The sequence below is a fragment of the Vombatus ursinus genome, unplaced genomic scaffold (genome assembly GCF_900497805.2).
Source record: "Vombatus ursinus unplaced genomic scaffold, bare-nosed wombat genome assembly UNPS02014786.1, whole genome shotgun sequence".
Lineage (NCBI taxonomy): Eukaryota > Metazoa > Chordata > Mammalia > Diprotodontia > Vombatidae > Vombatus > Vombatus ursinus.
Window position 1 is genome coordinate 19666887 of NW_020954564.1, and position 14412 is coordinate 19681298.

Here is a 14412-nt window from a genome sequence, read left to right on the forward strand (position 1 = left end):
CACACACACACACACACACACACACACACACACACACACACACACACGAAATCACTTCCCTGATAACACATACAATATGTTCAGTGCAGCTGGTACCTGGCAGAATGCCTTCATTTTCTCCAGCACTTTGTTCACCTCTGGCACCACGTCCTTGCCATCCACTAGCATGGGTGTGTTGGAGCGATTCCGAAGTGCCACATGGAGCACAGCCCGGTCCTACAAAAAGAGGAAGAGAGTCAAAATAGGGCACATGCTGGCTGTGAAACATTTGACACAACATCCAAAATGGTCCAAAGCACATCACTGATTTCCAAGTCTAATTGTAACATTGTAACACAAATCTGGATTCCTCAGGTCACACAAGTTGAAATCAATACTAAAGTAAAAGCCAAGTAAGAATAGCTGGGACTGATTAAACCTGTTCCAGAAAGCACTGCCTACATGACCCAACAGGCATGTCAAAACAAACAACAGAAACCAGAAAGTGGATTGATTATCCATGAAAAAAATGCTAGACATACCTTTAAAGCGTAAGGCCAGCAGTCAACTTTCACGAGCACTTAGCGAAGGTTTGCATGCTGGGCCAGACTGGAACTAAGTTAATGTAAACTCTGAGCTCCCTAGGGGCAGGGATATGTTTCCCCAGTATCTCAGAGTTGGATACTAAGGGAAGGGGAAGACCAACGAATATCTGATCATTTGAAGGCTTCCTAACTCAGTAGTAAGAGTCTAGTGCAAACTCTATCACAGGAGGAAATGGTATGAGTTGGAATAATCAGGAAAGGTTTTATGGCAGAGTGATATTTGAGCTGGATGCTAAACGATGGTTAGGTTAGAGGTATAAGTGGAAAAGAGAAAGGGCATTCCAGGCAGGGAGAAACAGTAGGAACAAAGGCACAGGGAGTGGCTCTTCCTAATGCTCTAGTAACTTGGCCCCTGCCCCTGACCCTCTCAATAATTCCAGTTCTTCCAAACCTTCAAAAATCTACTTCCTCAGAAAGTCTTCCTTGCTTAGGTCAATCAACAACCATCATCAGTCCAGAAGACAGATGAGAATTTATTCCTCCTACTAGTCTCAAATGATCCCATAAAAACCACCTGCGAGGCAAGCTTAGTTCTATTCTTGGTGTCATTGTCCACTGATACTGACTCACAAGTGCTCCAGATTTTATACCAGTCCCAGGGACTAGATAGAAAGGATGAGGCTACCATCTTCCTGCCTGTTTCCTCAATTCTACCTCCCCATTCCTGGAACCTGGCTCCCCACACTCCTAGAACCACCATCCCAGCTCAGATCTTCATCACCTGTTGACCAGACTCTTATAAGAAAAGCCTCCTTAATTGTTCCCTCAAGCTTCTAGTCTTTTCCTATTCCTATCCATCCTCCATGAAGCTGCCAAAATAATCTTCCTAAGCCATAGGTCTGATCATGTCAAATCCCTACTCATAATCTTCAATGGCTCCCTATGACTGCTAAAATAAAATACATATGTCTCCATCTGCCATTTAAGGCATGATTTCACAATTAGGCTCCAACCTACTTTTACTGCCTTTAAAAAGTATCACTCTTCTTCATAACCTCTCTGTTATGGCTAAATGGGAATGCCACCTTTCCCCCAAACTCAAAATTCTCTCTCTCCAAACAAAAAAAAAAAATCAACTCAAATGCTACCCCCTCCTCCCGATCTTCCTGATTATTAATATTCTGTTCCTTCCTCAAATTACCTCAGAGTACAGTTATCTGTGTAAATGCTTTATCTCCCCAGTAGAATGTAAGTTCCTTGAGAGCATAGACTGTTTCAGCTCTGTCTCTGTATCCCCCACCCCTTACAGAGGTTTTTAAGAATTGTTTGTTGAGGGGCAGCTAGGTAGCACATTGGCTAGAGCACCAGCCCTGGAGTCAGAAGGACCTGAGTTCAAATCTGACCTCAGTTACATAACGCTTACTAGCTGTGTGACCCTGGGAATTCACTTAACCCCAACTGCTTCACCAAAAAAAAAAGAAAAAAAATTGTTTGTTGACATACCCAAAGAGCAATCAAACTATGCATATCCTTTGATCCAGCATTAGCACTTCTAGGTCTGTATCCCAAAGAGATCATAAAAAAGGGAAAAGGACCTACATGTACAAAAATATTCATAGCAGCTCTTTTTGTGGTGGCAAAGAACTGGAAATTGAGGGGATGCCCATCAACTGGAGAATGGCTGAACAAGTTGTGCTATATGAATGTAATGGAATACTATTGTTCATAAGAAATGATGAGCAGGCAGATTTCAGAAAAACCTGGAAGACTTACATGAAGTGATGTGAAGTGAGCAGAAACAGGAGAACATTGTACACAGTAACAGCAATATTTTGCAATGACCAGCTATGATTGACTTAACTCTTCTCAGCAATACAATGATCCAAGACAATTCCAAAAGACTCATGATGGCAAATGCTATCCAGAGAAAGAACTATGGAGTCTGAATGCAGATTGAAGCATACTATTTTCACGGTTTTTTTTTATTTTGGGGGGCTTTTTTGTGGCTTTTCCCTTTTGTTCTGTTTCTTCTTTCACAACATGACTAATGTGGAAATATGTACATGATTGCACACGTATAATCTATATCAGATTGCTTGCCATCTTGTGGAGGGGGAGGATTAGAGAGAGGGAGGGAGAAAAAATTTGAAACTCAAAATCTTATAAAAAATGAATGTTGAAAACTATCTTCACATGTAATTGGAAAAAATAAAATGCCATTTATGAAAAAATAAAAAAGAATTGTTTGTTGAATTGAATTACCAAGCCCCAAAGAAATTCTGTCAATCCAACTTAATTCTAAGTGAGGAAAAAAAGATCATAGGATCATAGCTCCAGAATTGGAAAGGACCTTAATGGGTTCATTTTACAAAGGAGAAAACTGAGGCCCAAAAAGGCTAAATAACTTGCCCAAAAAGGCTAAATAACTTGCCCAAAGTCAAACAAGTAGCATTTATAGGAAGGGTTCAAAACCAAAACTCTTTAACCTCTGGACAGTACTTTTTCACAGTGTACCAGAGTTTATTCAAAATTCTCTTTCTTACTAAATAAACTCATGGGGACCCTTGAAGTTGACAGTTAAATTCATAAGGAAAATTTCCATGGGAGAAACGGGTGGAGGGAAGAACTCGAGTAATTATGTCTCCTGAAATAGCATTCTGCTTCTCCTAAAATGCTGAAGTTCAGACATTTCTGCTACCTAAGGTGTGGCTTCAGCAAAGGCACTATCTCCTGTAACAAAGAGCTCTGGTCTTTTCCCCCATCGATGGCAACCTTCTAACTAAGGGTGAGAGGCCACTACACCAACAACAGTTGTCTTTGATAGAACAGGTCTTGCAATGAGCATGTCAAAACATTTGCCACCATACTGGTATTGCTAAGAGCATTACGTAACATTACTCAACAAAACCGCACTGTGACAGGGCAAAAAACCAAGTATGCCCTAAAGGATGGGAGGCAACACAAGGCCACCGAGAACACTGGAATGGGAATCAACAGAACTTGGTTCTAAATCCCTGGACTCTGACACTAACTTTCTGCAACCTTGGGCAATCCACTTCCCCTTTCCAAGTCTCAGTTTCCTCCTGAGTGCACAGACCAGATGACTTTCTAAGGGCCCTTCTACCTCTAAATCTTTATCACAGGACCCTAGAATTCGAGCTGGAAGGGACCTTATAGGCTACCATGTTCAAATCTATTTTATAGGTGAAGTAACGGAGGTCCAGGAAAGTTAAGTGATGAAGTGATTCTCCCAAGATCACATAGGGAATAGGTGCCAGAGATCATATTCAAACTCAAGTCCTCTGATTCCAGAGCTGCTGCTCTTTCCTCTATTCTACCACCCATTTTTATGATCCTACAACTGGCCCTGGAAGATCCCTACTGCTTCAAGCACAAAGTTAGCTATGCTTACCTGGTACAGTGCCTGCCTGCCTAAAAGTTGTCATCCACACCAAGTGGCCACAAAGCTTAGTATTTTAAAAGCATGGGAAGGTCCAAGTCATTACCAAGAGGCAGGAAATGTCAAACCTTCAGCCTGAGCTGCAGTGTCAGCAGCCCACAACCACACTCACCTCAGTGAAATTGATCTTTTTCCCCTTGAACATTTGTTCCCGAGCATCTTCCACCCCTCGAGACTTAGCCTGAGAAGACAGAAAGCAAACTCATTTGTTGAAGGTGCCCAAGGCCTGTCCTCCCATGAGTCACGACCCCTGCTAGATCTATGGGTCACTTTGTCACTAAACAAGATCTCCCAAAATTTCAACTGGATTCAGAGCTCTATGACGAGCTCAGAAAGACCAGAGAAACAGGAGATGAAAACCCTGTCCCGAGGGGCCTGGAGAAATAAGCAACTCTCTCCTCGTCCATGATTCATTCAGGAAAGATTAAACATAGCCAAATACTACTTATAAGAAAACAAGGAATCTGGGGAAACAATGAATTTTAGGAAGAACAGCCCTCTGCTTGCTAGTTATGTTAAATTTTTTACAAATAATTATCAACTCCCAAGAGAAACAGTGGTATAGGTGGTTAGAGGGCCAGACTTGAAGTCAGAAAGAAATAGCTTCAGGTCCTTCCTCTGGCACATACTAGCTATATGACCGAAGATATACAATCTACTCAACCTCTCTGCCTCAGGCAACTCTCTTAAGATTCTAAATTATGGAGAGGTACTGATCTGTATCTGGGGTGGGAGTTTCTAAACTAAGAACATTAATCCTCAAAACATAATGCACAGAATTGACCAAAATCAAGTCTTTTGAAGTGAAATTACCAGCTCAATAAGCATCTTCATCACATCTTCTGTGATGAGGTTCTTGGAATAATCCACAAGGATGTGTCCATTTTTGGTGTCGAGATTCAGGCTGTGAAAAGAAACCCATTATGAGGTTCCATCTCAACCAGCAGCAGAGAACAGGGGCTTATACTTACATTCAGGAACCCAAGCTCCCCCGTACCCCCAACAGGGAAGTGACTATAGGTAGAACATGTCCCCATCATCAATGAACATTTTCTTTAACAAACAACTGTGTCTTTCCTCTCTTTAGAATCAAAAGAACAGAGATTTAGAGATGGAAGGGACTTCAAGAGTTATTTATTCCGACCATTTTATTTTATAGATGAAGAAACTAACTTCCAGTTAAGCAAACTGGCTGAAGTCATGCAGGAAACTACAGGGAACATATATTAAATAGATATCTTAAGGTAAATTCTCATAAAGCCAATCAGCATCATATCACCTTCCTACAATCTGACAAATGCTTAGAATTGAATACCAAATCACACGGGAAGTTATTAGGCTACTATGTCATAAATCCAACTCAGAGCAATGTCATAAAAGGAACTTCATTGCACAGTGAACAGCGGTGCAAACTTGGTACAACATGCCAAAAGAAAGTAACCATAGAAAAAAATTAATCTGGCACTCATGCTCTCTTCCCTCCTGCCCCTCTCAGGCACTTATCCTTTTCCATTCATCTCTGGTATCCTGGGCAAACCTATTAGAAATGAAATCATCCCTGGGACCAGGTACAGCTATAAAAAGGAGCCTGTTCCCCCCACAGGAAACTCGTACCCAGGGGACAAATTCAATTGAATTTCCACTCTGAGGACACAGATATGATTCACAAGTTGGAAACTTGAACCAATGAAAACAGGTGCAAGAACAGGGATCCCCTCCCTTCTCCCTGCCCTTAAGCAGCTCAATCAGCCTGTCAGTCTTCTAGCACTCACACCTTGCTACCAGTTGCCCTTCCACAGACTCTCTACCATCCTCTTAAAAAATTCCCCTTTCCGATGCTTCTAGACCACACAGGAATCTTTAATCCTCATCAGTTCCAGAATGGCCCACCTTTCCTGCATCCCACCTCCAATCATTTACTACCATATATCACCTCCACATGGGCAGTGGGGTACCACACTCCATTAGAATGTGAGCTCCCTGAGGAAAGAGACTGTTTTTCCCTTTCTTTATATCCCTAGCACTTAACATACAGTGCCTAGCTTATTGGCTGAATGACCCTAGGAATAAGCCACCCAGCATCTAAAGCCAGGCAAAGGATTTCTGTGGCCAGTATTCATCAGTCAAGCCTGAAACAGAACAGGTGGACACAAAGCTTCTTGAGGAAGCTGGCGGAAGGTGTGCCTAGAATTAAATTCAGGTCACCAAACCTTGGCCCCACCAGCATCAGTGATATCCATGCCAGTGACATAGGTTCTCCTGGTCTTAGAGGAAGAGGTAGCTCCCTTCCTTACCTACATGAACCTAATGGTCTGTAATGCCTTTTATCCAGTCCAAGACTATATATGCTCTATTGATCACCTGCTCTTTCATTTGCCATCTCTCCCTCTCTCTGGGCTCCTTTCCCAATGCCTATGAAATATTATTGTTTCCCTAGCCTTTAAAAAATCTTCAGTCGACCCTGTCAGACACTGAAACTATAATCTTATCTCTTCTTCCCCTTCATGGCCAAACTCCTTAAAAAAAAAAAAAAAGTAGTTTACGTCTGCTGACCCTATTCCATCACCTACTTCTCAGTTTTTAATAAGCTGGTCAGGATCCCTACCGGTCCACTAAAACTGTCCTCTAGAAAGTCACTGGTTATCTTTTTACCATCAAATTAAAGGCTTTTGTTGTTGCTGATTTCTTCTTCAATTAGCTTCCTCCAATTCCCAATTCTAGATATTCCTCCATCAGTTTCCATAGCAGGGAGCTTACTCTCTCCTGCTTCTCATTCTATGTGACTGCTCTTTTTTGCCCTCATTAATTCTTCTTCCTGCATTCACCCAGTAAATATGGACATCCTCTACCCCTTAGTTCTGTTATCAATGTATCTCTTCTTTCTCTCTCCCTCATTCAAATATTTATGAAGTATCTGTGTGCAGTCTTGAGGTATCAGGAGATGTGCAATTTAGATAAAACACAGTTCTTGCCTTATGGTACTTATTTGTAGTTGTTCCAACTCTTCATGACCCCACTTGGGGTTTTCTTGGCAGAGATACTGGAGTGGTTTGCCATTTCCTTCTCCAGCTCATTTTACAGATGAAAAACAGGCAAACATAGTTAAGTGACTTGCCCAGGGTGACACAGCCTGAGGCTAGATTTAAATTCAGAAACATGAATCCTCCTGAATTCAGCCCCAGCATGAAGAAGACAAATCCATGTGTATGTATGTATGTATGTATGTATATATGTGTGTGTTAGAGAATAAATACAAAGTAGTCAAATGCAAGGCCAGTTGGAAGGGAGGGGACTAGCAACTGTTGGGGGGTGGGAGAGGGGAGGGATCAGTTAGTTTCACATTCAAATGACAGTACTTGAGCTTTGTCTTAAAGAAAGATAGGGAGTTTACATGCTGGAAATGAGGAGGGAATGAATTCCAGGCATGAGACACAGCCAGTGAAAAGGAGAAGATGGAAATGGGAAATGGAGTGTTGTGCTCAAAGAACACAGAAAAGGATAGGGGAGATGGGCATGAATGAATGAAGTTGGAAAGGAGCCAGCAGATAGTGAAAAGTGAAAAAAAATGGGGATTATTAAGGGTACAATTTGCTGGAGAAGACAGAGGGGATGGTAACACATTTTAGAAGAGTTGGGCTTGGCAAGAAGAGTCACCTCTACCCCAGACTGGTGGAAAAGAGAAGAGTAGAAGATGATACTGTGTCCTTAGCCTGGCACTCAAGCCCCTCCATTATCTGGTACCAATTTAATTCCAAAAACATTTAGTAATGGGCTACTGTCTGGGGTAGGTAAAAAGTTCTAGCCTCATGGAGTTTACATTCTAGTATGGGAATAAGACACAAACAAAAATGACTAAAAAGTACTAATACACAGTATATTGGAGAGAAGTCCCAAATGAAGTGCTGTGTGAAAGAAGTGTTACCAGTTAGGGGTGGGAGGAATAGCAGAGGAAGTGGCATCTGAATTGGCCTTTGAAGAATGGGAAGGAATCCAACAGAGAAACTCAACAAAGGAAGAAGGGCTTTCTAGGCATAAAGAATGGTATGAATAAAGAAAGGGATATTCCCCTTCAAACTTCCCATGGTTCCCCCTCCTCCCACCCTCTCATCCAAGAACCTTGCCTCATATTTTGCAAAAATATTTGGGCCATTCACTCTATTCTTCTGTCTTTCACATTCAGATCTCTTCTGCCACTATCTTCACCCCTGAGGAGCGGTGGATCTATTTCTTACCAAGGCAAACCCTTGTACCTTTCTAAAAGATCCCTTTCTATCCTGTCTCCTTTAAGATTGACCTCTCTGTCAGCCCCACTCTCGCTTATCTTCAAATCTCTCCATCTCCAGCCTCCTTCCACAGTACCTTACAAAAATGCCCATCTCCCCCATTCTGAAAATCACCCTCTCTTGATCCTTCCATCATTGCTATTCTGCCCTTTGTGCTTAAACACCTCAAGATGGCCATCTACAGTAAGTGCCTCCACTTTCCTTTCACTTTCTCAACCTCCTATAAACCAGCTTCTGAACTCATTATTCTACTAAAATTGCTGCCTCTAAAGTTACCAATGACCTCTTAATTGCCAAATCCAGCGGCCTTTTCTCAATCCTCATTTTTCTTGACTTCTCTGCAGCTTTTGATACTATTGATCACCCTCTTCTCCTTAATGCTTTCTTATCTCTAGCTTTTCAGACCTCTCTCTCCTACCCATCAGACTGCTCCTTCTCAGACTCCTTTGCTGGATCCTCATCTGGGTCACTTCCTCTAAGTCTAGGTATCCCACAGGATTCTGCCAGAGCCCTCTTCTCTTCTCCCTCTAGACTTCTTTACGTACTGATATGATCAGCTCTCATGGATTTAATTATCATCTTTATGCTGATGATTCTCAAATTTAGCTATCCTGTCCTAATCTCTCTGCTGATCTCTTTGCATCTCCAACTGCCTTTCAGACATTACCAACTGGATATCCAAACATCTTAAACCTAACACGTTCAAAACTGAACTAACCCCTCCTAACCTCCCTTTTACTATCAAGGGCATCTTCTCAATCTGCCATACTCACAATCTAGGTGTCACCCTCACCTCCTCACTATCTCTCATTCCCACATCTAATCTGTTGCTAAGGTCTATCAATTTCACCTTTCCACCACCCTGGTACAGGCCCTGATCACCTCACACTTGGGACTATTGCAATAGCCTGTAGGTAGGTCTGCCTGCCTCAAGTCTCTCCCCACTCCAATCTATCTTCCAATCAGCCACCAAAGAGATTTTCTAAAATGTAGGTCTAACCATACAACCATCCCCCCCCCCAATTCAATAAACTCCAGTGGCTCCCTAAAACTCAAGGATCAAGTCTAAATTCTGTTGGGCATTCTAAACCCTTCATAATCTAACCACTCCCCCCATCCCACAATTAACCCCCACCCTATCTTTCCAATCTTTTTACCCCTTACTCTCCACTACTGTCTGCAATCCAGCTACACTAGACTCCTTGCTGTTCCATAAAAAACTCACTCCCATCTCTTTGCTCAGGGATTTTTTTCTGACTGTGCCCCATGCCTTCTAGCATTACATGCTTGGAATGCTCTCCCTCCACATCTCTACCTCCTGACGTCTTTGTTCAAGTCCCAACTAAAATCCCCGTCTTCTACAGGATGCCTTTGCCAGCCTTTAATTCTAGTGCCTTCCTTTTAGTAATTATTTCCTTTTTATATTTTTATATTATATATATCTTGTATGTACATAGTCATTTGCATGCTGTCTCCCTCATGAAAATGTGAGCTCCTTGACAGTGGATACTATTTTTTGCCTTTCTTTATATCCCCAGCATTTAGCACAGGGCCAGGGTTCTAGTTAAGTGCTTAATAAATTCTTGTTGACTAGACTTTATCACATCACTTGCAAGATTTTTGGTCTGTGTCACATCAGGCCCCTGTAACACTACTTACTAAAGGTAATGAGGCAGAGAAATCTGGGATGACTCCTCCCTTTTATAACCCTTCCCCCAATAAAAGGAATGAAAGCTCTGGTGCAAATGGGCAAGTGAGAAATGTTTCTTGCCTTCTCAGTGGTTGGGGCCAGGTAGGGGGAGGGGGAGAATTCAAAACTGAAAATAAAATGGGAGAATTAAAGTGAAGGGATAAAAGTGGGAAGAGCTGGGAGTGGGTTACAAGGCTGCTTCACATCATGACTAAGCACATTCATTGGGTGGGTATGGCAGGAACCAAAACAGTGGAAGACCGCTGCGGGAATGTGAGTCTGTTTGCTCCTTGGGGTGTGTCACAGGGAACGTGACTATAACTGTGCCTCCCATGCAGCCATCTCTCTTCCCTGTGGGTGACTGTCCCCCCACCTTGTAAATCACTGCTTCCGATTATCTTTCCATTAAGTGCATCACACTGTGTGTGATTCTCTCCGTGAGTACGTGATTATCTCCCCTATTCCCATGTCTGTGCATAGATGTATGTAATTTTCCCCATCCCCCATTTGTTCCTACTTTATCACAGTTCATGATAATCCCTCCCCAGTGTGTATCACGGTGCGTGACTGTCTACCCCACCCCCACCGTGGGTGACTCTGTGCACGTCTCTCCCGGTGTGAATGTCACTCAGTTAGCCTCCTTCAGTGCGTGTCTCTCCGCACGTACATCTCTCTTGCTGTATAAATAGCACAGTTAGTCTCTTTCACTGCTTGTCCCCCCCCCTTGTCTCCCCACTTCCGCCTCACACGCACGGCTCTCCCGGTGGCGAATATCACAGTTAGCCTCCGGTGTGCGAATATCACAGTTAGCCTCCTTCCCAGTGTGCTTCCCCGCACGTACCCGCTGCAAGGAGGAGTCAAGGGCAAAGGGAGGCAGCTCCTGCGCCCTCCTTCCCCGCTCTCATCCTGGCGTGCAGGCAGGGCGGGGAGCCCCTGAATCGCTCCTTCTCGGCCCCCCCACCTCCAACTGCTTCCAGAGGGGCTCAGTAATCAGCCCCCACCCATCCACGCGCACCTACCCCTCCCCACACCCCCCAGGGGGCTAACGCCCGCGGGCAGCCTGCCCACCTCGCCGGCCTCCAGCCCCCGGCCCGCCAGCCCACAGTGCCCACGCCCTGCCACCCCACCCCCCCAGGCCCGAGTCCTGCGCCCACCTGAAGCGGTTGAAGCGGTCCTGGTCGGCCTCAAAAAGGCGCCGGAGGTTGAGCTCGGAGCCGTGCTTGCGGTGCCACTGGACTAGCTTCTGGAAGTTCGGGTCCTGGCTGAGCGCGGCCATGACGGGGACACTGACGGCCCGGAAGGATACGGCGTGAAACTCGAACAGTTGGTACTATGCAAATGGCCTCGCCATGGCCGCGGCTCCGGCTTTTATAGAACGGGCGGTCCCCGCCCATCTCCCAGAGCCGCGCTCCTTCCCCGCCCGGTCCCCGCCCGGTCCCCGCCCCCCGAGTCCCCTTCCGATGAGGGCAGGGAAAAGGTGGCCCCGCCAGCAAGGTTCCCCCCGCAGCTGCTTTGCCCCTTCCCAGCCCCCAGCGTGCAGGGGACACTTTGTAGCTCAAGTCCAATTGAACTGGAGAAACAATGTCTCTCACCCTTCTCCCTCAGATTCCAACCTAAGAGCACCCGAGGGGATCGGGCACCGCTCCCTCCTCTTTCCCCTTGTAAGATGTGAATTTGGCAAACGGACATTGCTCAGCCCAGCCTCAGCACCCTCCACGTTCTTCATTCAGCCCTAGCCAGGATGATTTTGCCTCACCAAACTCAGGAAGCTAATGGTCTCTAGGTAGAGAAAACCTTCAGGGTATCAGTGGGAGGAAAAAAAATAATTTGAAAGAAATGGAACCCCAAATAAGTGAAGAAATTGCTGGCCTCAATGAATTCAAGTTACTCAGTCACCTAATCAATGAATTCAAATTGCAACTCAGAGTACTGAAAGACAGAATTGTTGAGCAAAAGACAAGTATCTTTAAGAAATAGTGAAGAATGGTATGGTGGCCAAGAGAATGGAAATGGGCAAATTTTTAGATTTTCAAAGAAGAAGAAGGCAGATTCTATAACCTACAGGATAGTAGAGTTTCATTTTGATCCCTGAGAAAACTGTAGTCAGTCAACAAGCATTTATTAAGCACCTACTATATGCCAGGCACTGTGTTCAATGCAGAGGATACAAAGAAAAGCAACGGACAGTCCTTACTTCAAGCAGCTCACAGTCTAATGATTAGAGAATGAGTTATTAAAAAGATAGCTTGTGAAAACTTAGAAAGGGAAGAGATTATTGTTGTTCAGTTGAGTGTGACTCTTCGTAACCCTGTTTGGGGGTTTTTTTTTGGCAAAATACTGGAGTGGTTTGACATTTCCTTCTCTAGCTCATTTTACAGATAAGTAACTGAAGCAAACAGGGTTAAGTCACTTGCCCAGGGTCACACAGCTAGTAAGTGTCTGAGACCAGATTTAAACTCAGGAAGATGAGTCTTCCTAACTTTACCCAGCACTGTATCCACTGAACCACCTAGGACCCCCAATGTTCATTCCTTAAAAAGAATTCAGACTAGTCTTATTTCTTTTCGGAAGGAAATGTTAAGAAGCATGGTCTTCAAACTTTTTTAATCATGCATCTCTACCATAAAAGATTTGGGGGCATGAACCCCCAATATGTATATATTTATCTATAAATTATATACATATTCTATTATACTATCATTATGCAAATTGTAAAACATGCAAAAATCATAATTAAAGAGAATGAGATAAAGGGAAAATAATATTTGATCCAAGGCATCAACAGGGAGCCACTAGCATTTACTGAATAGGAATAACATAGTCAGACCTATATTTTAGGAGTCTTTGGCAGCTGTGTGGTACATAGATTGGAGAGGGGAGAAACATGAGGCATTGAGACCATTTAGAAAGTTATTGCACTAGCTGAAAGGTGTTGAGATCCTGAACTAGGGTGGTAGCTGTGAGTGGAGTGTGCTAGAGATATAGAAGTAGGTCTGACAACCCACTCAGCAAACTGAGTAGATATATGGAATGAAGGTGAATGAGGCATCCAGGATGACTGAGATTGCAAACCTAGATAACTGGAAAGATGGTGGTGCCCTCAATCTGGATAGATTGGATAAAAATTGGGAAGTTCAGAAGTGGGATGTGATTTTGGAGGAGAGATAATATAGTAAGATCTGTGATGCCTATTGCAACCCATGTATTCCTATTCATTCTGTGCAACTCATTCTGTCCTACCAAAAATGAAAAGGTGAAAGGTCAGCCTCTTATCCACAGGTCACCACCCTGGTGCCTACAGCTACCTTGAAGAACTATGAAAGATGGGGTGTGGGTATACTAGAGTGATTGGGAATTTTCCCAATGGCACTATGTAGCCCCTGTTCTGGGTTATAGGTTATAATAAAGATAGTTATAGATATATAGATATATAACCTATAGACAAGTTATAATAGCCCAAGGAGTTTACATCTGGTGTAGAAAATGGGGAGATTAGGAACTTACAGAGCTGTGGAGAAAGGAGGCAGAGTGGGGAGAATATAGGGGAATAAGAGTAGGTAGGAGACAAATTCCACTATTGGCTATCACAGGAAGGTGAGAATGACCCATCTTCCTTGCAACTGGTTGATCATATATCCCTTAGAATCAGTACTCAGCTCTCTAGGGGTATCACTCTCCCACAGTACTCCATTCTGTCAGGATCCCCATGCCAAGACTGCCCCTTTCTTTTTACATCTCTCTTTTTACTATTAGGAGACACCTGTTTTCCAGAGCTAAGGCTCAATAAGCAAGCTGTGCCTTGAGCTTGGCATAACAACAATCCTTTGTGCTCTCCCTCTGAATGAACTCTGCCATAGCAAAATCCTAGAATTGTTTTGCACCAGTTCCGGGTGGTCCCTGAGCCCAGATAAACACCTACAGCAACTACGTTCCCATCACAAAGCCCTGCTATGAATCAAACTTGTCTCATTGTTGCTGTTACCCCTTATTGTCATGGCTACAGCTCACTGAGTAACTACTAATATATGTATCAAGGTTTGGCCTCACTAAAGCTGGTCTCGTCCTAGAGGACACCTTGGCACATGTGTCTAGTTTCCCTTTTCCAGCAAAATAAAGAAAGGTTTTTTGCTTATGACCACTGTTAGCTCTTTGGTTTTATTTTGTTTTTATATTATTTTATTTCTTAGAGTTAACTGTGATTGTGATAACCTGTATGAGCTCTTAGGTATTTTTAGAGTTAATAGCAGGTACATAACCTCTGTGACTCATTGGTCATTTGTTTTCAGAGTTGACAATCTAAAACATGGTCTAGTGTGGTCTCTTGCAGGAACCAGAACTTCCACTGTCATTTCTCTGCCATAATTTACTTCAGGTCTCATTGACTGTCAATGGCAGATTTATACCTGAGTTCCCATTCCCATTTCAGAGCCCAACCTACCTCTAAACTTGATGCCA

General features: G+C 43.6%; 1 protein-coding gene across 1 annotated transcript in view; it reads right to left on the bottom strand.

The window, feature by feature from the left end:
• Positions 1-11303, bottom strand: part of LOC114047018 (glucose-6-phosphate isomerase) — a 28587-nt gene extending 17284 nt beyond the window's left edge. The window contains exons 1-4 of the mRNA XM_027867663.1: positions 11112-11303; positions 4798-4888; positions 4097-4165; positions 97-216 (exon numbers count right to left, since the gene is read on the bottom strand). Of these exons, the coding sequence (XP_027723464.1) occupies positions 97-216; positions 4097-4165; positions 4798-4888; positions 11112-11233 (402 nt within the window). The 5' untranslated portion in view covers positions 11234-11303. The remainder of the gene's footprint in view (positions 1-96; positions 217-4096; positions 4166-4797; positions 4889-11111) is intronic.
• Positions 11304-14412: the final 3109 nt, after the last annotated feature.